Source organism: Mustela lutreola, chromosome 10 (assembly GCF_030435805.1).
Source record: "Mustela lutreola isolate mMusLut2 chromosome 10, mMusLut2.pri, whole genome shotgun sequence".
NCBI classification, from domain to species: Eukaryota; Metazoa; Chordata; class Mammalia; order Carnivora; family Mustelidae; genus Mustela; species Mustela lutreola.
In genome coordinates this window covers 79,061,450-79,085,152 of record NC_081299.1, presented here as the reverse complement: position 1 = coordinate 79,085,152, position 23,703 = coordinate 79,061,450, and the positions used below count along the sequence as shown (strand labels likewise).

Below are 23,703 nucleotides of genomic sequence, written 5' to 3'. Positions count from 1 at the left end.
GACCTGAGCTGAAGGTAGAGGCTTTAACCCACTGAGCCACCTAAGTGCCCCACAGGATAATATTCTTGATGAACACTGATAAAACATTCCTTAACAAAATACTAGTAAACTGAATTTAATAATACATTAAAAGAATCATACACCAAGATTATGTGGGTTTTATTTCACAGATACAGGATGCTTCAACAACCACAAAAATCAATGTGATACACCACAGTAACAAAAAGAGGACAAAATCATATAATACAACAGATGCAGAAAAAGCATTTGACAAAAGTCAACATTTATAATAAAACTCTCACAAAGTGAGTACAGAAGGAACACACCTACCTTAACATAATAAAGACCATATATGACAAACATCATACTCAGCAGTATGAAAGAGAGAAAACTTTTTCTCTAAGATCAGGAATAAGACAAGGATGCCATCTTTCACCTATCTTCTTCAACACAGTATTGGAAGCAATAACTGCAGCAATTAGGCCAAAGAAAGAAATGGCATCGAAATTAGAAAGGAAGAAGTAAACATGGCACCATTTGCAGATGACATATTATACACAGAAAATCCCTAGGATTCCAACTAAAAACTGTTAGGACTAATAAATGAAATCAGTAAAGGTGCAGGAGACAAAGTTAATATATGAAAATTTGCTGTATTTCTATACACTAACAACAAACTATCAGAAAGAAAAATTAACAATTCTTTACAACTGCCCCCCCTAAGAAAAATCCTAGGAATAAATTTAATCAAAGAGGTGAAATACCTTACACTATAAAAACTGTAAGACATCAATGAAGGCAAGTGAAAAAGACAGAAATAAATAAAGACAGTTCATACACATAGAACAGAAGAATACTGTTAGAATATCCATACTACCCAAAGCAATCTACATACACATTCAATACAATCCCTATCAAAATTCCAATAGCATTTTTCACATAAAAAGAACAATCCTTGGGGCGCCTGGGTGGCTCAGTGGGTTAAGCCGCTGCCTTCGGCTCAGGTCATGATCTCAGGGTCCTGGGATCGAGTCCCGCATCGGGCTCTCTGCTCAGCGGGGAGCCTGCTTCCCTCTCTCTCTCTCTGCCTGCCTCTCCGACTACTTGTGATTTCTCTCTGTCAAATAAATAAATAAAATCTTAAAAAAAAAAAAAAAAAAAAAAAAAAAAAAGAACAATCCTAAAACATGTTTGGAACCACAAAAAACCCAAATAGCCAAAGCAATCTTAAGAAAAAGAACAGGAGCGCTTGGATGGCTCAGTGGGTTAAAGCCTCTGCCTTTGGCTCAGGTCTCGATCCCAGGGTTCTGGTATCAAGCCACAGGGCGGGCTCTCTGCTCAGCAGGGAGCCTGCTTCCCCACCCCCCCACCCCACCCCCGCCTGCCTCTCTGCCTACTTATGATCTCTGTCTGTCAAATAGATGAATAAAATCTTAAAAAAATATATAAAGTTTAAAAAAAAAAAAAGAAAAAAGAACAAAGTTGGAGACATTACACTTTCTGACTTCAAACTTTATTACAAAACCATAGTAATCAAAACAGCATAGTACTAGTATAAAAAGAGACACATATGTTCAATGAACAGAACAGAGCTCAGAAATAAACCCACATATATTTCAACTAATTTAAGACAAAGGAATCAAGAATATATCATGGGGGAAAGATGGTCTCTTCAGTAAGTGGTACTGGAAAAACCGGAGAGCCCCATAAAAAAAAAAAAAAGGATTTGGACCACTATCTTATACCATTCACAAAAATTAACTTAAAAATGGGTTAAATATATGAACATAAGAAACCATGAAACTTCTAGAAGAAAAAATAGGAAGTAAGCTCCTTGATATCACTCTTAGTGATAATTTTTTTGGATTTGACACCAAAAGCAAAGGCAACAAAAGCAAAAATAAACAAGTAGAACTGTATCAAAACTAGGCTCTGCACAGCAAGGAAACCATCAACAAAATGAAAAGGCAACTACCGAATGGGAGAAAATATTTTCAAATCACGTATTTGATAAAGGGTTAATAGCGAAAATATGAGGGTGCCTGGATGGCTCAGTAGGTTAAACAACTGCCTTCAGCAGATTCATGATTCCCAGGATCCTGGGATCCTGGATCCTCGGGCTCTCTGCTCAGCAGGGAGCCGACTTCTGTCTCTCTGCCCTTCTCCCCAGCTCATCCTTTCTCTCTCTTGCTCTGCTCTCTCAAATAAATAAAATCTTTTTTAAAAATTCATACAACTCGGGGCACCTGGGTGGCTCAGTGGGTTAAAGCCTCTGCCTTCGGCTCAGGTGATGATCCCAGGGTCCTGGGATCGAGCCCCACAGAGCCCCACATCGGGCTCTCTGCTCAGCAGGGAGCCTGCTTCCCCCCTCTCTCTGCCTGCCTCTCTGCCTACTTGTGATCTCTCTCTGTCAAATAAATAAATAAAATCTCGAAAAAAAATTCATACAACTCAATAACAACAAAAACAAGATCTTGATTAAGAAATGAGGAGAAAGGGGCGCCTGGGTGGCTCAGTTGATTAAGCAACTGCCTTTGGCTCAGGTCATGATCCTGGAGTCCAGGGATGAGTCACGCATCAGGCTCCCTGCTCAGCAGAGTCTGCTTCTTCCTCTGACCTTCTCCCATCTCACTCACTCTCTCTCTCAAAATACATAAATAAGATCTTTAAAAATAAAAACAAAACAACAACATAAAGGAAATGAGAAGATCTGAACTGACATTTCTCCAACAATATACAGACAGCCAACAGGTAGATAAAAAGATGCTCGACATCACTAATAATCAGAAATGCAAATCAAAACCACAATGAGATACCACCTTACACCTATCAAAATGGCTATTATCAAAAAGACAAGAAATAACAAGCACTGGTAAGGATGTGAGAAAGGCAAATTTTGTGTACTGCTGCTGGGAATTTAAATTGGTGCAATGGAAAACAGTATGGAGGTTCCTCGAAAAATTAAAAATAGAACTACCATACGGAGCACCTGGGTGGCTCAGTTGGTTAAGCATCTGCCTTCAGCTAGGTCATGATCCATGGTCCTGGGATCAAGCCCCTTGTTGGACTACCTGGCGCAAGGCCGGGTGGGCAGGGGGGATGATGGATGCTGCTGCTTCTCCCTCTCCCGCTGGCACTCCCCCACTGCTGATGTTCTTTTGTTGCCAAATAAATAAAGTCTTAAAAAAAAAAAAATACAATCCAGCAATTCCACTTCTGAATATTCATCTAAAGAAAACAGAAACACTAACTACAGATACATATATCCCCATGTTCATTGCAGCATTATTTACAATAACCAAGACATAGAAACAACCTAGGTGTCCTTCAATGGAAAAAGACAATTTAATGTGTTTGTGTGTGTGCAGACACACACACACACACACACACACACACAGAGGAATATTATTTAGCCATTAAAAAAGAACAATCTTGCTACCTGTGACAACATGGATGGACTTTGAGGGCATTACACCAGGTGAAGTAAGTCAGACAGAAAAAGACAAATACCATATAATCTCAACTATATGTGGAAGCTAAAAAAACTACAACAATAAAAAAAAACCAAAGCTCATAAAGAAAACAGAGCGGTGGTTGCCAGAGACAAGGAACAGGAATGGGTTAAATGGGTGAAAGAAAAAATACACACTTATAAAATAAGTAAGTCACAGGGATATAATGTACACCATGGTAACGATAGTTAGTAATACTGTACTGCATACTTGAAAGTTGCTAAGAATAAATCGTAAAAGCTCTCTATCACAAGGGAATAAATATTTTAACTATGTATGGTGATAGATGGTAACTAAAATCATGGTGGTGATTATTTTGCAATTTATACAAATATCTAATCACGATACTGTATACCTGAAACAAAATAATGTTATATGTCAATTATAACTCAATTTTAAAAATGAAAAAAAAGGGGGAAGGGGCACTGTAGTAAATACAGGGTCACACCAGGGATTGAAATAAGAAAAATCCTAGATGTCATTTTTATTTCATCCGTTGGATATAAAACCTGGAGCACAGATCCCGGGGGGAAAAGAAAGAAAAGAAAAAAAAAGAATTAAAGTTAATAAATTAAGTATCCATCTCATGTTGAAGGGGGCAGGAGGAGAGAAGTAAAAGGGAAAGAAAATCAATGAAAGAAAAGCTTACAACAGAGAAAACCAATGGCACTAAAACTTGGTCTACTGAAAAGACTGATAAAACTGGCAAATATCCGGGGGAAATTAATCAGGAAATCTAGGAAGTAGCTGGATAAAAAGATGCACAGCTCAGAAAGAAAATCAGGTTTGGAAGTAAAGACTTGAAGTCAGAAAAATAGTGAAGGTATTTGAAGCCCTGGATAGAAATAAGAAGAGAAACGGGATGAGAACTTTACTATAATAAAAGAGCAAAGTGAAGATTCTCTGCTCCTTCTCATGCTAAAACAAACAGAAAAAAAAAAAAACTTAAAACAAAAACATACTCAAAACAAAACAACAACAACAAAAAAACCAACAACACACTCCATCTTCAATCATACTAAAGTATACATGAAACTCCAAACCGCAATATAGGAAAATGGAAAGCAGCTGAAAGAATAATAAACACTAGTAAAATGGGGAAGATTAAACTTAAGCACGCAGCAGAAAAGAATGTTAAGAAGCAACCCACTTGTCCCACAGAACCCCAAAAGACTAAAGAATTGGCAGCACCAGACTGAAGACAGAGGTCAGGTGAGCTCGAAGAATAGAGTAATACGTGGAAGTCTGTATAAAAGGACTATTGGATCCCTAGTCACATCTTCTATTTGTACTACCTGTATATCGTATCAGGAGATGAAAAGTTTATTCAAGGGAAACAAACACAAAGTACAGAGAGGAGAATAGGTGAAGTACCCACTGAAAATGGGGAAGGTTTTCTTTATATATTCAAGTTTTAAAAATCATTTTTCAGGGGTGCCTGGGTGGTTCAGTGGGTTAAAGCCTCTGCCTTTGGCTCAGGTCATGATCCCAGGGTCCTGGGATTGAGCCCCGCATTGGGCTCTCTGCTCAGTGGAGAGCCTGCTTCCTTCTCTCTCCCTGTCTCTCTCTCTCTCTCTCTCTCTCTCTACCTGCCTCTCTGCCTACTTGTGATCTCTGTCAAATAAATAAATCTTTTTAAAAAAATCATTTTTCAACACCTAATGAATAAACGGATCTAGGTATTGAGTACCAGTGGCTTCTAAAAGCACAAGAGAAAGAACTACTGAATGCTTCTTGGGAGAACATACCACATCTATGAAGTAGTCATGCCAAAAAAAAAAGCAAGATATCTGGAATAAGCTTCTACATCTAGCCACCAATTTATAGAAAATGCAGAGAAATGATGTTCAATTGCACAATGGGGATATAATCGGCAAAATCCAAGCTGGGAAATTTATATGTCAAATGACTGGTTTCAGGGTGCCTGGGTGGCTCAGTGGGTTAAACCCTCTGCCTTCGGCTTGCGTCATGATCCCAGGGTCTTGGGATCGAGCCCCGCATCGGGCTCTCTGCTCGGAAGCCTGCTTCCTCCTCTCTCTCTCAACCTGCTTCTCTGCCTACTTGTAGATCTCTGTCAGTCAAATAAATAGATAAAATCTTTAAAAAAAAAAAAAATGTCTGGTTTCTTCCACAAATAATCTCCCCCCAAAAATGAGTGGGAGGTAAGTAACAAAGATTTAAAACATGTATTTTTAAAGGATGCTCAACATCCCTAATCAGGGAAATGCAAATCAAAACCACAATGAGATATAACCTTAACATCTGTTAAAAATGGCTAAAATTATTTACAAAAAAAACCAACAACACAAGAAATAACAACTGTTGGGGAGAATATGGAGAAAAGGAGCCCTCATGAGCTACTGGTAGGAACATAAACTGGTACACCACTGTGGAAACAGTATGGCTGTTCCTCAAAAAATTAAAAATAGAAATACCATATGATCCAGTAATTCCACTACTGAGTATTTACTCAAAGAAAACACTAATTCAAAGATTTATGTGTCCCTATGTTCACTGCAGCATCATTTATAATAGCAAAATACAGAAGCAACCCATGTCCATCAATAAATGAATCAATAAAAATGTGAAACACACACAGGAATATTACACAGCCATAAAAATGTCAATACTGTGCCATCTGAGACAACATGCATGGATCTCCAGGGATTTTGCTAAACAAAATAAGTCAGACAGAAAAAGACAAATACCATATGATTTCACTTATAAGAGAGGAGGGACGTGGAGCAGAGGGGAGGGTAAGGGAGGAGGAGGACAAAAGGACGGAAGAAGGTAGGGAAGGGACTCAGTTGGTTAAGCCTATGACTCTTGATTTTGGGCTCAGGTCATGATCTCAGCAGTGTGAGACTGAGTCCCACCTCCAGCTCCATGCTGGGTGTGAAGCCTACTTAAGATTCTCTCTCTTTCAGGAAACCTGGGTGACTCAGTTGGTAAAACATCTGACTCTTGGTCTTGGCTCAGTTCATGATCTCAGGATCCTGAGATCGAGCCCCACATCCGGCTCTGTGCTCAGCAAGGAGTCTGCTAACGATTCTCTCCCTCTCCCTACGCCCCAAAAGGGGGGAAAAAAAAAAAAAAGAATGAGACCTATTGATACAGAGAAAAAAACTGATAGTTCCCAGAGGGGAAGGGTGGGGGCTGGGCAAAATGGGTGAAGGGAAGCAGGAGATACAGGCTTCCAGTTATGGAATAAATAAGTCATGGGAATAAAAGGCACAGCATAAGGACTACAGTCAATGATATTGTAATTGCAATATATTGGGACAGACAGTAGCTACACTTGTGGTAAACATACCATAATGTACAAACTTATGGAATCACAAGTCTATGAAAATTTATCACCCAAACACACTCTCTTTGGGCCTTAATAGAAGATTCCAAAGAGAGGCGGTAAACCAAAAAGGCAGACATGAGAGGCACCTGAGTGGCTCAGCTGGTTAAGCATCTGCCTTCAGCTCAGGTCATGATCTTGGGGTCCTGGGCTGGAGCCCCGTGTTGAGCTCTCAGTGGGGAGTCTGCTTCTCCCTCTGTGCTCTCCGTCACCCTCACCAAATAAATAAATAAAATCTCTTAAAAGAAAAAAAAAAAAAAAGGCAGACCTGAGATGCAAAGGAATCAACATGGGGAGATACAAAGGAATTCCCAGGGTGACTGTGAAGTCAAGCCCCAAGACTAAATCGTGCAGTTAAGTCCAGAGAGCCAGTACAGATTAGAGAAGAGATCCAGAAGAGCTCCAAGGGAGTATCTCTAAGAAAAATAAATGTAACTGATAAATTACAGGACAGATAGTGTGGAAAAGCACACTCAAGACATTTTACAGAACAGTGGAAAGATGTGTGAAGATTTCAGTGTTCAAAGAAAACTAAGCACATTCTCTTTTTTAATGAGGCAAATTTTAAATCCAGTTGTGGAAGAAATGTAATCCCAGAAATAATAGCTAAAAACAACTAAAAAATGTTTAGCATGGTTCTAAGAATTCTGCATGCAATAATTCATTTAACCCTAACCCATTACTTTGCCATATCAATATTCTATCAATTTATCAATGTTTATATAATCACACAAAGGAAATTTTTTATATAAGCATATTAAAAAACTTGAAGAGGCTATCAGAGAAATTCCTCATCTAATATTACTGAAAAAAAGTCCAAAATTGATGAATCAAACAATGCAATGCTTACTTAAAAATACAAAGAAACAGGGGTGCCTGGGTGGCTCAGTGGGTTAAGCCTCTGCATTCAGCTTGGGTCATGATCCCAGGGCCCTAGCATAGAGCATCGGGCTCTCGGCTCAGTGGGGAGCCTGCTTCCCCCTCTCTCTACCTGCCTCTCTGTGATCTCTTGTGATCTCTCTGTCAAATAAATAAACAAAAATCTTTTTTAAAAAACTCAAAAAATACAAAGAAACAGCGGAGAGTTAAAAAGCTGGTGCCTCGGAGCACCTGGGTGGCTCAGTGGGTTAAAGCCTCTGCCTTCGGCTCTGGTCATGATCCCAGGGTTCTGGGATCGAGCCCCGCATCGGGCTCTCTGCTTGGCAGGGAGCCTGCTTCCTCCTCTCTCTCTCTCTGCCTGCCTCTCTGCCTACTTGTGATCTCTGTCAAATAAATAAATAAAATTAAAAAAAAAAAGCTGGTGCCTCTGAATAAAGTAGAGGGAACATATTAAAAAACCCACATCTTTTTAGAATTTCGTAACTAGAGCGTGATGTTTCACACTTAGAAAGTAATATATATATTTTTAAGTAGTTAGAAAGTAATATTTTAATTTAAAAAAAAATTTACTTACTAAGTGAAATGGCGCTCCAATACTAAGTAAACTAGGGGGCTTTTTCACATAACTACCTGGGAAGCTTTGATATGTTAAAACAAACTATAGTTTTTCCCTAACATTAGGCCACAAGAACACCCTACTACCTCCCCCTCAATCAGCTCAAGAAACCAGTTTTATGGCAGTGGTTTTCAAATTTAATCAAGTCCATAAATCTGTGTCAATCTACAGCAACATAAGGAAAAACAAAGACAATATACTGAGTTAAATTAATCCATAATAAGCTGTTCAGCATTCTGAGCACACCCTTCTTACACTCTTAATACCTTTTCTTTAGTGAAACAAAGGTAGTTAAGCAGTAGTTTTTAAAAACATTCTTAATTTCCAAAATAAAAAGCTGGTAACCCTATGTCAGTACACTATCTCCACTCTGCCAAAGACAGTTTTGGTTCATGAAAGTCAAGTCAGAGAAACTGTGGAAAACTCTTATTGGAATGACAGGCAAAAAAAATCCTCTGATGGAAGAAGTCACCACAAAAATAAATAAGATAATTCAGAGAAAAGAGTATCATTTAAAAAACAAAACAAAACATGGAACAACCACTAAGAAAACTAAGAAAAAGGAGGTAGTAAAGGTGCCTGGGTGGCTCAGTCAGGTAAGCATCTGCCTTCGGCTCAGGTCATGATCCCAGGGTCTTGGGATTCTGGGATCCAGCCCTGCATGAGGCTCCCAGTTCGGTAGAAGGCTGCTTCTCCCTCTCCCACTCCTTGTGCTTGTGTTCCCTCTCTCGCTGTATCTCTGTCAAATAAATAAATAAGAGCTTTAAAAAAAAAAAAAAAGGAGGCAGTAGTATGTACCTAAGAGGTTAAGTAAAATAAGTAATATAAACTGCTTAATGAAGTTAACAACTCCAAAGTCATCTGGGACCACAGGGTTTAGAAGCAAAGACTAATAGGATGAGTTTAGCTTACATTTTCTAAAATTTTGGCTCATTAAGGATCTCAAAGGAGGTTTTTGGAGTGGGAAATATTTGAACATTAATAAAAGCTGTTGCTACAAAAACAAAGAAATCGCTGAAACTAAAGGAAAAATAACCTAACTATAAACATTCATAATCTAAGAAACCTACTCTCTTCCTTCCATAGACTGATGATTAGTTCAGAATCTTCTGTGTAACAAGTATAATAAAAGCTGAATCAAACAATATTTTAGAAATGTGTAACTTAAATGACTTCATGTACATTTGACTGCATTTCAAATTACAACTGAAAGAAAATATTTTGCTTATCACTAGATCTCTAAAACTTTTCTTAGTGTCTGCCACAAAGTAGGTACTTAGTAATTATCTCTTGAATAAATTAGTGAAAGCCTATACTTAACAATATACATACCAGTCAGTAAGTCCTTCATCCATCAAGCAAATATGAATGCACATATTCTATGAATCCTATGAATGCATATATTCTACTAAACACAGCTCCAGATTTGTTCATGTATTTAAATGTAGAAATCAAAAGTCAAAAAGTCTTTTAAAATTGTACTTAATTTCATCTCACTTGAAAATTGAAACTAAAAGTAGAGGCAATCCAGCAGTCTCCACGTAGACCTCAAGTTCAGCCTGAGACCTCTAGAATTAAAAATAGTTTAGCCACCTAATAGGTCAGGCAATGACAAAGATGTTTACACTTTCAATGAGTGTGGCTTTAGCTCTCTTCATGAAATTATAGAAAATATATCTAAATAACTTAAAGTCTATGATAAAATTTCAGCTTTAGAGAATATTTCTGTATATTTAGACTTTTGCAACAAGTATACAGTATTTTTGTGATCACAAAAATTTTTAATATATAAGACTGTAACTTTTTAAAAAGATTTTATTTGTTTATTTGAGAGATCAAGAGAGCATGAGCAGGGGTCAGGGGAAGAGGGGAAAGAGAAACAGACTCCCCACTGAGCAGGGAGCCCACCATGGGTCTCCATCCCAGGACCTTGGTCATGACCTGAGCCAAAGGCATACACTTAACCAACCGAGCCACCCAGGCGTCTCAGAAAATATTTTAACTTGTAAAAAATTACAAATGATACTGTTAGATATAACATATCAAGTATTTTCAGAATGGCACAGAAATACCACTCAGATACAATATCAGATTTCAGGAATGTACTGGATTAAAAAGATAACTGGTTAAGCCTATTCAACACAAATCCACAGTCATCTGAACTATTTGTGCAAATAGAAAACAAAACGTCTCCACAATGAGAATTTAGAACTAGCTAATGATATCAGTTTGCAGATTCCTGACGATATATTAGTTGTGAGATGACCTGTTATCTTGTATATGCGATGGATAGTAGGTAACTACAGATTTAAAACACCAAAACCAACAATGCCAATAATATACATAAAAACATAGATAACTGCAAATATTCAAATCTACAACCGGTCAGGTTGATTACAATACATGAATGAAACTACACTAACAAATCAGGAGAAAATGAACTGAATGGAAAGTGCAAAATTTTAATTATAATCCTGCAGAATTTGGTCCTCAGATCAGGGAGGAAGAAATAATAAAACTGAGATATCCTTACTTCAGGTCACTAACTCTGCCCCAGAGTTTAACGTTCCAATTCCTAGAAGTATGAACTGGATCTTGGATATCAGAGCAAACAAATTAAAAGTGCTTGAAAATAACATCACCTTACTACATAGTGTTTAACTTTCTCAAGAGTGTTCACAACTCATTTTCTCCTAATAACAAAGTCAGAAGAAGGAAGAGAGAAGATTATTCCCCTTAACCAAAAAGAAACATGTAACTCAGAAGTAGAATCACTCTTGAAGTTCTAAAAATGTCAGATAATGCCTGATTACAACCCCAAACTCTTGACTCAATATATGTGGTAAACTCTAGCAAGCCACACTGTCTCTTAGACAAAGCTATTATCGGTATTTGTCATTTGGGATCCCGATTATGAACTGGTCATTAAAAAACAATGGCAGGGCGCCTGGGTGGCTCAGTGGTTAAGCCGCTGCCTTCGGCTCGGGTCATGATCTCAGGGTCCTGGGATCGAGTCCCGCATCGGGCTCTCTGCTCAGCAGGGAGCCTGCTTCCTCCTCTCTCTCTCTGCCTGCCTCTCTGCCTACTTGTGATTTCTCTCTGTCAAATAAATAAATAAAATCTTAAAAAAAAAAAAAAAAAAAAAAAAAAACAATGAAAAAGCCAAAAATATTGTCAGACTTAACAACTGGTGAAATGAGATTCATTGCCATTATCAAGACTCTTGCCCATAGCATTTTTAGCCACAAGGCTTTTACTGGCCTAATTTAAGTCTACCAGTAATGAAAGTCATTTCTAGAGATGATTCAACTCGGTTAAGTTTCCTAGGATAGAACTAGCTGCCTGCCCCTGATTTTGACACAAAAACTCAAGGACATCTGTCTGCAGTTTATTTTTCCAAAGCTCTGCACTTAAGAGTTGCATGCAGATAAATACAAAAGGACCTTATAAATAGTTCAAACAACAAAACTAAAACATTCTAAAATATTTACTATGCTGGACATGGATGGAGCTAGAGATTATAATACTAAGCAAAGCCAGTCAGAGAAAGACAAACACCATATGATTTCACTCAATTGTGAAATTTAAGAAACAAACAAATGAGCAAAAGGAGAAAGAGAGACAAACCAAGAAAAGAGACTCTTAATTATAGAGAACTGATGGTTACCAGAGGGGAGAGGGGAGGTGGGTAGGAGGATGGGTTAAATAGGTGATGGGAATTTAAAAGGTGATGGAGATTAAAGAGTGCACTTGTCATGATGAGCACTAGGTGATACATGAAATTAATGACTCACTATATTGTACAGCTGAAACTAATATAGTACTGTACATTAACAATCCTGAAATTAAAACAAAAACTTAATTAAATTTTTTAATTAAAAATGAATTTTCCATAATGAATTTTTTTAAAAGATATTTACTAGGCTAAAAAGGCTACAAATACAGCATCACAAGTTTTGCAGCTAATGTAAAATATATCTTGGCATCTTAAGATCTAGCCATACAGGACTTTTTTCAATTCTTCAAAAACCAAGATCTTTCCCACCCAAGACATCCATAGATACCGTGCCTACTATCAAAACTTCCTTCCCCACTCCTGCATTCTTTACATGCTGATTCTTCTAAGTAACTCTTTTAAAGTAGCTGAACTCTACAGTATTCTCTGTATAGCTGAGAGAACTCTTGTTCTTTAAAATCATAACCTGTAACTACATTTTTCTCCACTCTTTATTTTGAAAACTGCCAAATATAATCAGAAAAAAAGTAACCATCAATATACTCACCGAGATTCAGCAATTAATATTACACAATTCTCTCACTCCCATACACACACACACATTTTTTGCTGATTCATCTGAAAGTTGCAGACATCATGACACTTCACCTATAAATACCAGCATGTACCCCTGAATGAATGACAAATCCCATACAGCCCAAGACTATTATCAAACCCAGAAAATTTAACATTAATAATACTGCCTAATTTAACATTAATATTACTGCCTACAGTCCAAATACTCCATTTGACACAAAAATGTGTCAAAATTCACCCAAGTATTTTGTCATGTCTTTTCTCTTTCCTTTAATCTAAACTGTATCCTTGTTTCATTTTAACGGGGTATTTTTTTAAACCAACTGTCTTCTGACTTCTAAGCTGAATGGTTACATGCTACACATTCTGGATTTGTCTTATTGTTTCCTCATGATTAAAGTCAGGTTAAACAGTTTTAGCAAAAACAAAAAACTGATGATGCTGTGTGTTTACTTGTTCTGTGTGTGGGTTTGTGTGACCCCTTCAAAATCCTGCTTACCCCACAAAGGCAGAGTAAATGGCTATGTTGTTCAACAATGTATTTCTAGCATCTAAGACAATGTCCCACATAGGAAGTCCTCAATAATATTTGCTGAACAAATAAGAAAACGAATTCTCCATAGCATATAGTACCAATATTCAAGAGTGGAAACCAACAGATATTTGTTGATGTTAATTTATGTTTAACAGGTAATGCTGTTAGGATCCAAAACTATATTATGAGAACATTTTGAAATTTAGTATAAGTCTATTTTCAGCAACAGGTAAATGCTCTTGTTTGTTTTGTTTCAAGTTTTTATTTAAATTTTAGTTAGTTAACATAACAGTATATTAGTTTCTAGAATTTAGTGATTAATCACGTACAAGTAACACCCAGTGCTCATCACAGCAAGTGCCTCCATCTTCCTTCCCTCCAGCAACCCTCAGTTTGTTCTCTATAGCTAAGAATCTATTTTATGGTTCTCCTCTCTCTTTTTTTTCTCCAATGTTCATCTGTTTTGTTTCCTAAACTCCTCATATGAGTGAAATCATGCGGTATTTGTCTTTCACTGACTGACTTATTTTGCTTAACAAAATACACTCCAGCTCCATTCACATCATTGCATATGGCAAGATTTCATTCTTTCTTATGGCTAAGTAATATTCCATTGTCTGTGTGTGTGTACAAACACATACAACACCATCTCTTCTTTATCCATTCATCAGGTGATGGACATTTGGGCTCTTTCCATGATTTGGCTATTACTGATGCTACTATAAACATCAGGGTCCATGTGTCCCTTCAAATCAGTGTTTTTGTATCCTCTGGGTAAATACCTAGTAGTGCACTTGCTGGATCTTCAAGTAGTTCTATTTTTAGCTTTTTGAGGAACCTCCATACTGTTCCAGAGTGGCTGCATCAGTTTACATTCCTACCAGGAGTATAAAAGGGTTCCCCCTTTCTCTCCACTCTTGCCAATATCTGTTGTTTCCTACAGTGTTAATTTTAGCCATTCTGACAGGAGTGAGGTGGTATTTCATTGTAGTTTTGATTTGTATTTCCCAGATGATGAATGATGTTGAGCATCTTTTCACGTGTCTGTAAGCCATCCATAGTCCTTCTTTGGAAAAATGTCTATTCATGTCTCCTGCCCATTTCTTAACTGGATTATTTGTTTTTTAGGTATTGAGTTCGGTAAGTTCTCTATAGATTTTGAATACTGACCCTTCATTAGATATATCATTTGCAAATACCTTGTTCCATTCCAAAGGTTGCCCTTTAATTTTGCTGACCGTTTTCCAGTAGGTAAGTGCTCTTAACCAGAAGTGCATAAAATGCTATCTACCTTCTAATGGAGAATTTGTGCAGATTGCTATCAAAAAGTCCTCAGAAAGTCAACAGAGGGGTTCAAGCACTCATAAAAGATTAATGTTGAGGACAGGAGGGAATGACACTCTCTTCTCAATGAAAATTGGTTTATTTAGTTCCTATATGTTTAGAGCACCTTGGTATTAGAAAACTAATTCTAAAGGAAAAAAAAGAAACAAAAATCTCTCTCAGGAATAGTTAAGTGGTACATGTGCTGGCCACTCAGAGATCTGAAAGTTCAAAATTATTGAGATCTGGTCTCCTGGCCTCTGGGAACTTGAAATCAGGAGAAAGTTGACACATATTTTTCAAAAAGCTGAGGGGCTATACTGAGACATACATGCAAAGTTATTAATGCACAACAAAAATTATTTTCTTTTAAAAAATCACTTTTGTTACGTACAAACCTTCAAGAACAGGAACATGGTAGAAGGTCTATTGGTCATGCAACTTCTTCACTCAAAGGCAGAGGTTTATTTCAGAGAAAACAGAGCTACAAACATGAAATTCCTCAACTTATCCTTCCCCTAAACCTATCCAAAAGAGCACTTACCTAATTCACTTCTGTGAAGAAGACATACCTCTTTTCTTCATTATTAGAGAGTAATTTCACTTTATCAATTACCTGCTTTATTTTAAATCTTAATTTTGCATGATGTAAATATGCCATAATCAAAGTCAAATTAAAAACAAAAACAGTTCTTACAAATTATTCCTACAATTTTCTCCTTATTTCACCAATAAAATTTTAAAAATACATTCCACTTAATCCATTACAAATTGACTGTCCTGATCACTTTTAACAATTACATCAAAGACCTCCAAATGACCAAATTACCAGACAATGCTCTAATTTCAGTTCTCACCATACTCCATCTTTGTGTAATAACTGATGGTCATGACCTTTTTCTTTAAATTCATTTTCTCTGGTTCCTGAGAATTTTATCACCTATATTAAGTGACTCTTCTGCCTCCCTTCTGATGTCTCCATACGACTCTTCCTCCCCTGCCAACCCTTTAACATTGGGAGTGGTCTTCCCTTCTTTTGTCCTACATGTTCTGCTTGTCTTAATGTTCTCCTAATGCCTCACTTAATATTTTTAAAAAGACATTATTTATTTTGGGGAGGGGGAGAGCATGTGAGACAGACCATGAGCAGGGAAGAGGGAGAAGCAGACTCCCCAAAGAGCAGGGAGCCTATTCAGGACTCAATCCTAGGACGCTACCTTACTTCACTTAATTTTTATCTGTTAACAACTTCTACATCTCCAGCCCCATCCTGTCTCACAAGCTTCAGACTCTTACTGCCAATTTCCCACTAGACATCTCAACCTGGATTCTCCAAGAACCTTTACCTTAACAAAACTGACATCTTCTTCAAATTCCTCCTCTTTCTCCAGTTAATGCCTCTACTAAGTTAATGCCATTCTTGTCTCATGAGTTCTTAATCTAAAAACTATTATTTGATTCTTCCCTCTTCCTGACCCTCCAAATATTCACCAAGTCCTAAGTATTCCTTAAAGATCACCTCTCAAAAATCCCTACAACCACTACCTTATTTCAGGATTTCAGGTCATTATCAGCTCAGCTCTTGCCTGCACTACTACCATATACTTCCCTAACTGATCTTTCTGCTACCAACCCATGCACTTTCAGTCTGCAGTATAGAAAACCTGCTTTAATCACTCGTTCACCTTAACAGCTCCAACTGTTGGTCCTACTGCCCAGAGAAGTCATTAACTAAAGGACAATTTTCACATTTTAACTCTATGAAATGTAGATCTGTATTATAACTGGTGAAATAGTCACCAACTAGCCAGGTAGTATGAGTAAAGTACTCCTCATTGCCAATACATACGAATACACTAAGAGCATCAGCATCAAAACATAGAGAAATGGTGTTCACAGCCAATGGGGAGGAAATACTAAAGAAAATACTGAGGCATGCTTTATCCATACAGACACCAAATGGTTTTGGGGTGCGGTACACAGTAAATCAGACATGTTCAGCTGGTTTCCCAAACTGAGAATCAAGAATAGACCTGTTTGAGTTAAAGAAAAATCTGCAGTATAGCCCAGCACCAATTTTTATATAATTACTTCAATTCTCATATAAATTTGCTTAAGAAATACTGTTACCAATACTCAAGACGAAACCAAATTGACACTGTGAGGAAGCTGTGCTACAAAATTGAAAAAATGATTCAGAATCCACACACACCATAAACCTTACTAGAATAAACCAGATCAACAAAGTTGCAGAATACAAGATTAATATGCAACAATCAAATGCATTCCTACATGCTACCAATGCATAATCTGAATGAAATTAAGGAAAAAGTTTCATTTGCAATAGCACCAAAAAAGAACAAAATACTTAGGAATAAATCTGACAACAAAAAAATGTAAGGCTTGGGGCTCCTGGGATCAAGCTCCATATCGGGCTCTCTGCTCAGCGGGGAGCCTGCCTCCCCCCCCACACCTCTCTGCCTGCCTCTCTGCATACTTGTAATCTCTGTCTGTAAATAAATAATAATTAAAAAAAAAAAAGTAAGGCTTGTACAATGAAAACTACACAACAAAGAAAGCAATTAAATAAAACCTACATAATTGGAAAGAAATTATCCCATGTTTCTGGATGTTAACATTCTTAAGATGGCAATTATTTCCCAAGTCCATCTACAGATTCATTACAATATCTACCAAAACCCCAGCTGCACCTGTTCTGCAAAAATTGACAGACTGCTCCTAATATTCATATAGAAGAACAAGAAACCCAGAATACCCAAATAATACTGAAAAAGAAGAAAACCAAAGGACTCGTACGTCCCCATTTTAAAAGTTAATACAAAGTAACAGTAATCAAGACATTATTATGCAAGCATAAGGACACATAAGTGGAATAAAATTCATAATCTGAAAACAGATCCTTACATTTATGTAAGGTCTTTGAAAAGACTGTCAAAACAATACAATGGGAAAGAAGAGTCTTTTTAACAAATGGTTCAGGGAAATTGGCATTTGCACCTAAAAAAAAAAAAAAGGAAGCTGGACATCTACTTCACACCACATACAAAAATTAACTCCAGGGGCGCCTGGGTGGCTCAGTGGGTTAAAGCCTCTGCCTTCGGCTCAGGTCATGGTGTCAGGGTCCTGGGATGGAGACCCACATCATGCTCTCTGCTCAGCAGGGAGACTGCTTCATCCTCTCTCCCTGCCTGCCTCTAGGACTGCCTGTAATCTCTGTCTATAAAATAAATATTTTTTTAAAAATTAACTAAAAATGGGGCAAAGATTAAATTTAAGAGCTAAAATTATATAATTCTTTTTTAAAATATTTTATTTATTTGAGAGACAGAGTGAGCGAGAGAGCACACAAATTGGAGGGAGAGGCAGAGAAGAGAGGGAAAAGCAGGCTCCCCACTAAGCAGGGAGCCCAATGCAGGGCTCAATCTCAAGATCCTGGCAGGATCATGATCCCAGCCGTAGGCAGACACTCAACCAACTGAGCCACCCAGGCACCCCTAAAATTATGTAATTCTTGGAAAAAAACATAGGAGTAAATCTGTGTTACCCTGTGTTAGGCAACATTTTCTTAGATATAACATCAAAAGCATAAGCCCCACATCCGCATCTAGCTCCCTGCTCAGCAGGGAGCCTGCCTCTCCTTCCCCCTCTGCTTGGTGCTCCCCAGGCTTTTGCTCTCTGTCAAATAAATAAATAAAACCTTTAAAAAAAAAAAAAAAGCAAAGCATAACAAAAAAAAGGGACAAATTAGACTTCATCAAAATTAAAGCCTTCTGTGCATCACAAGACATCATCAAATGAAAGAACTTGAAGAACAGGAGAAAAAAGTTGCAAACCACACATCTGATAAAGGGACTTCTATCCAAACCACATAAACAATGCTTACAACTCAACAATGAAAACATAAATAATCCAATTTTTTAAATGGGCAAAGGACCTAAATAGACCATTCTCCAAAGGTATAAAAAAGGCCAATAACTACATGGAAAAGGTGCTCAACATCACTAGTCATCAGGATAATGCAAACTAAATCCACAATGAGATACAACTGCACACCCACTAGAATACTTATAACCAAAAGACAGACAAGTACTGGTAAGGATGTAGAGAAACTAGAACCCTCAGAGCTGCTGGTGAGACTGCAAAAAGGTGTAGGCTCTTTGGAAAACAGTTTGGCAGTTTCTTGAAATGTTAAATACAGAGGTGTCACCTGACCCAGCAGTTCCACTCCTAGATATGTACCCAAGAGAAATGAACCACATATCCACACAAATCCAGTAATGAACATTCGCTGCAAATAAAAAACTATTAACTGCAAAATGTGGAAACAACCAATGCCCAACAACTAATAAATAGATTAACAAAACGAAATATATATCCATACAAAGAAACATATTTTGGCCTTAAAAAGGAATGATACATGCTATAACATGGATGTATCTGAAAACATTATGCTAGGTGAAAGAAGCCAGACACAAAAGGCCACATATTATATGGTTCCATTTACATGAAATGTCCAGGATAGGCAAAATATAAACACAGAAGATTGGTTAGAGGTTGCCAGGGGTAGTGGGAGGGAATAATGGAAAAGTGACTGCTAATGGTTAGATTTTCATTTTGGGCTGATGAAAATGTCCTGAAATTAGATAATGGTGATGGTTGCACAACTCTGTGACTAAAAAAAAAAAAAAAAAAAAAAAAAATTCAGTAAATTTTACCTTAAAAGGGCACAAACAAGTGAGTTATATAAATGATAGATTAATTACCTCAATAAAGTCATTGACAAAGTATACAGTTAATGTATGTAAATTTTACCTTAAAAAGCTTTTTAAAATAACAAAAACAACGGAGAGGAGTGGTGAGTGCAGAGATACAGATGAAACAAGCATGGATACAAAAAAGTTTATACTATTCTGTTCCCTTAGTACATGACTTCTAAATTTTCCTTAATAAAAAGTTTAACTGATATATTAAAAAAAAACAAGTAATTGTTTAAAAATAACAATGTAGGGGCGCCTGGGTGGCTCAGTGGGTTAAGCCTCTGCCTTCGGCTCAGGTCATGATCTCAGAGTCCTGGGACTGAGCCCCGCATTGGGCTCTCTGCTCAGCAAGGAGCCTGCTTCCCCCTCTCTCTCTGCCTGCCTCTTTGCCTACTTGTGATCTCTGTCAAATAAACAAATAAAATCTTAAAAAAAAAAATGTAAACTAACTTTCTTAACATCGATCTTTGCTGTTGTTTGACAAAGGAAACAGAATCATATATTAAAAGATCAGAGAAGGGGCACCTGGATGGCTCAGTCATTTAAGCCTCTGACTTGGCTCAGGTCATTATCAGGATCCTGGTAGGGAGCCCTGAGCTGGGCTCTGTGCTCAGTGGGGAGTCTGCTTCTTCCTCTCCCTCTGTCACATCTCCCCCCACATCCCCCCATCACATCTTCCCTCCACCATGCTCACTTGCAAGTAAATAAATAAAATCTTTAAAAAAATAAAAAAAGATCAGAGAAGTTGCTACCTTCTTATTCTTTTGTAGAGATATGACAGAAAACTAGGTGTGAGGCACAAATGAAGAATACTTTACCTTAAAAATGTACAAAAAGAATTTCAATCCTTAGTTCCAAGATAGTTCCTTACCCTTGGGTTCCTGTGGTTTCCATGATTATTAGATGTGACAATTTTTTTTTTTTTAATTTGACAAAAGGAGAAAGATCACCAAGTACACAGAGAGGCTGGCGGGGGTTGGGGGGGGGGTCGATCCCAGGTCCCTGAGATCATGACCTGAGCCAAAGGCAGAGGAGTAACCTACTGAGCCAACCAGGCACCCCTAGATGTGACAATTCTTAATAAATAAATGCAGTAACCCAATACTATGCTGTCTAATACAGCAGCCACTAGCTACATATGGCCATTTAAAATTTAGTTCTAATTAGTTGAATTATAAATCCAGTTCTCAGTCACACCAGCTATATGTCTAGTATTCAACATCCACATGCAGCTTTGGCTACCACAGTGGATAGATGAGATACAGTACACTGCCATCAGTGCAGAAAATTCTATTGAAAAGCACTACACCAATACATAAAAAATACCCACACAGAAATTTATACATTTTTTTTAAGATTTTATTTATTTATTTGACAGATCACAAGTAGGAAGAGAGGCAGGGAGAGAGAGAGGAAGAAACAGGCTCCCCACTGAGCAGAGAACCTGATGCAGGGCTCGATTCCAGGACCCTGAGATCATGACCTGAACTGAAGGCAGAGGCTTTAACCTGAGCCACCCAGATGCCCCAGAAATTTATACATTCTAATTTAGGGTTGTTATACTGCATTTTAATGCAATAAACCCTGAAAAACAAGGAAAACAAAGCATAAAAATATCAACCAAAGAATACTATTCATGAAGTCCAGACTAATTAAAACAGCAGTTCAATTTTACTTCCAGAACCACCCAGCTACAGATATTGGCTATGACAACAACTCAGGTGCAAATTTCCCTATCTGTTAAAATAGATTATTACTATATCACCAGTTTCCTAAAGCCAGATATAAAGATTATGCTGAAATAAGAATAAAGCAAATTACCCTTTCAGTCAAGGATCTAATGAAAGGTGTATTTATAAATCAACGACATCAAAAAATTTATGACCCACACCAAAATACACAGAATAAAATCGCTTTCCAAACTGAGCTTTGCAGCAACCAGCATAATTAAAAACATCACTAAATATATTTTGTTTAATCCAGAAAAAAGTTTAACTGGATGACTTCTATACTTCTAGTTCTAAAATTGTGTATTTCATCCTGATAGGTAGGTACAGATTTCCGTTAATGCCATTAACATGAATATGCAGCATCAGGAAACAGGTGCACTCTTAATTCAAATATTTTAGAATATTTTTAGCACTTAAAAAAATACCTGAAGGTGAGCAAACTTAAAATGTGAATTCGAATATGCTTTTATATTTAGGAACCTAAAAAAACAAAAACCATTTCACCTTGTATTCCCTCTCAAGCTATAACTGCAAATGTTTGGAGTATCAATAACATTCTAAATATCAAGAATGAAATGTTCTATATTAAGAAATTTAAAATCAACTCCTTCCCTGCCAAAATTACTGAGCACCTAAAGCTGTGAGTCAAAATGGCTCCATGTAAAGCATTTTCAAGCCTTTGAAAAGGTCACTTAAAAATATAAGTACATTTTACTTTACCCTTATAAAATACTTTCAGATTCAGTCTTTGCAATCTACTGCCCAAAACAAAACAACACAAAAAAGGAATTCTCAAGAGAAAATGAAAACATGGAAATTGAAACCAGCGTGTAAGCAACCTATACAGAAGGGTCGCATGGAATCAATGCTGCAGGAGAAAGTTACTACTATCGCAGCATCTGAAGTCAAATTAATACAGGCACTATTTACATATTTCTAGTTCTGTACTGACCTCATACGGTACTTTCTGAGGTTATACACAGACAGGCCTACCTAGGTCTGCATATTTTTATTTGTAAATGGGTCTAACTTTAACGTAAATTAAATGTTTTAAAGAATAGAATAACATTCCATATCCCTTTTCCATTGTTCACTAACCCTCACTGTTCGTCAGATCACCCCGATAAATCCATCTGTTCCCTCTAGTTGCTTCCAAAAAAAGAAAAAAAAAAAAATTCTAGCAACCAAAGACACCAGATTGTAAAACACACACTGAGAGTTAAGAGTTCTGGCACTACCAAAATATGTTAAGAAATCTTGGCAAATCAGTTAAAATCCCTTGAACCGTAATTACCTCAGTTGTAAAAATGAATAATACATATCTACATCCGAGGAGGGATGAGTTAGATTTCATTGTCCGCTCCAAATATTAGGTGTCTCTCTGCCACCTCACATTTTCCCTCCCCTTTCACCCCTTTAAAGCTTTCAGGGTTTGCTTCCAGGCTCAACTTAGTATTTCCCTTACCCACGTACTCCATCCTGCCCTTCTACTCAGCCCCTTACTCCAATTCCATACAATTCCACCACCCTCCGGTTCCAAGCTGCTACTTCCCTTTGCGCCCCCTAAGGTCCCAGGCAGCACCTTCATTCAGCTCCCCACGTCTCCCTCAGTCCGCATTTCCTAACGGCTCCTCCCCTCGGTTCCCCACCCCCTCATCACCAGGTTCATCCTGCCCCTCCAACCGTCTCCCGCCCCCAGGTTCCTTCCTGCCCCTCCAAACACAGCTTCCCCGTCTCAACGTTTCATCTTGGTCCTCCAACCGACTTCCCCAATGCCTTGCTCGCTCCCTATTTTATCCAACACCTAAATGACCACACCATTCTATCCATCCTTTTCAACATATACATAAATGCAAGGGACCCACATACACACACTGGAGATCCCACCCCCACTTCGATCCTCCATCTTTTATACTTGCTTCCTTTCTTCCTTCTCCCCCCCACCCCCACCTCCTCCGGAAGAGCGTGGTTCCCAGGCCAAGGTCTCTCACCTCATTCGGTCACTTCAGTGGTGCCAACCGCTTCATACAGGAAAAAACAACCAATCACGTCCCCTTGGGCGCTTCCCCTGCGAGTCCAAACACTTACTGGGCACCCGCCCCACCGGGCACCCCGCACATGCACACGCGCAAACCGAGGTCCTGGGGACGAGGGTTGAGAGCAGAGTGAGCCTTCTTAACCGGCCTCAAACACAGCCCACTTCTTTACAGCCCTTCGCCATTTTGGTTTCCCGCGGACCGCCGGTGCATTCTGGGTGCGCGGAACGACTCTGGTGCCGAATGGCAGCTCTCCAGGGCAGCGAGTGGGCGGGGACTGTGCAGCAAGCGCGGAAGAACACCGCGCTCTGCGTCCCTGGCCGAAGCTGAACAAAGAAGGACTCTTTCACGTAGCGGTGGGAGTAAGTCCTTCCGCCGCCGGCGCTAACACAATAGTGATCGCTGCGTTCCTGTCCGTATGCTGTGTTACTGCTGTTTCTCTTGTAAAGGAAGGTGTCGTGTCCAGTCTGCGTTGTGCATTTTTTATTTCCGGAAAAATGCAGCAGTGCGCTCTATATCTGGTCTTGCCGACTTACTTTCATTATCTTAGATAAAACACGTTTCTTCTGTCTTTACCTGGAGGCCTGCTCTTCGAATTTCCTTCACCGAGGAGACCCTGGATGTCAGAATTAA

General features: G+C 38.2%; 1 protein-coding gene across 5 annotated transcripts in view; it reads right to left on the bottom strand.

Moving 5' to 3' along the window:
• Positions 1-23,321, bottom strand: part of MTF2 (metal response element binding transcription factor 2) — a 60,584-nt gene extending 37,263 nt beyond the window's left edge. For 4 of the 5 annotated variants that reach the window (XM_059135407.1, XM_059135409.1, XM_059135410.1 and 1 more), the window contains exon 1: positions 23,026-23,320. In XM_059135407.1, coding sequence (XP_058991390.1) covers positions 23,026-23,030 — 5 coding nt within the window. In that variant the 5' untranslated portion in view covers positions 23,031-23,320. Of the gene's footprint in view, positions 1-23,025 lie in introns of all 5 variants that reach the window. The other variant, XM_059135408.1, reaches the window with a different exon arrangement.
• Between the last annotated feature and the right edge of the window lie 382 nt (positions 23,322-23,703).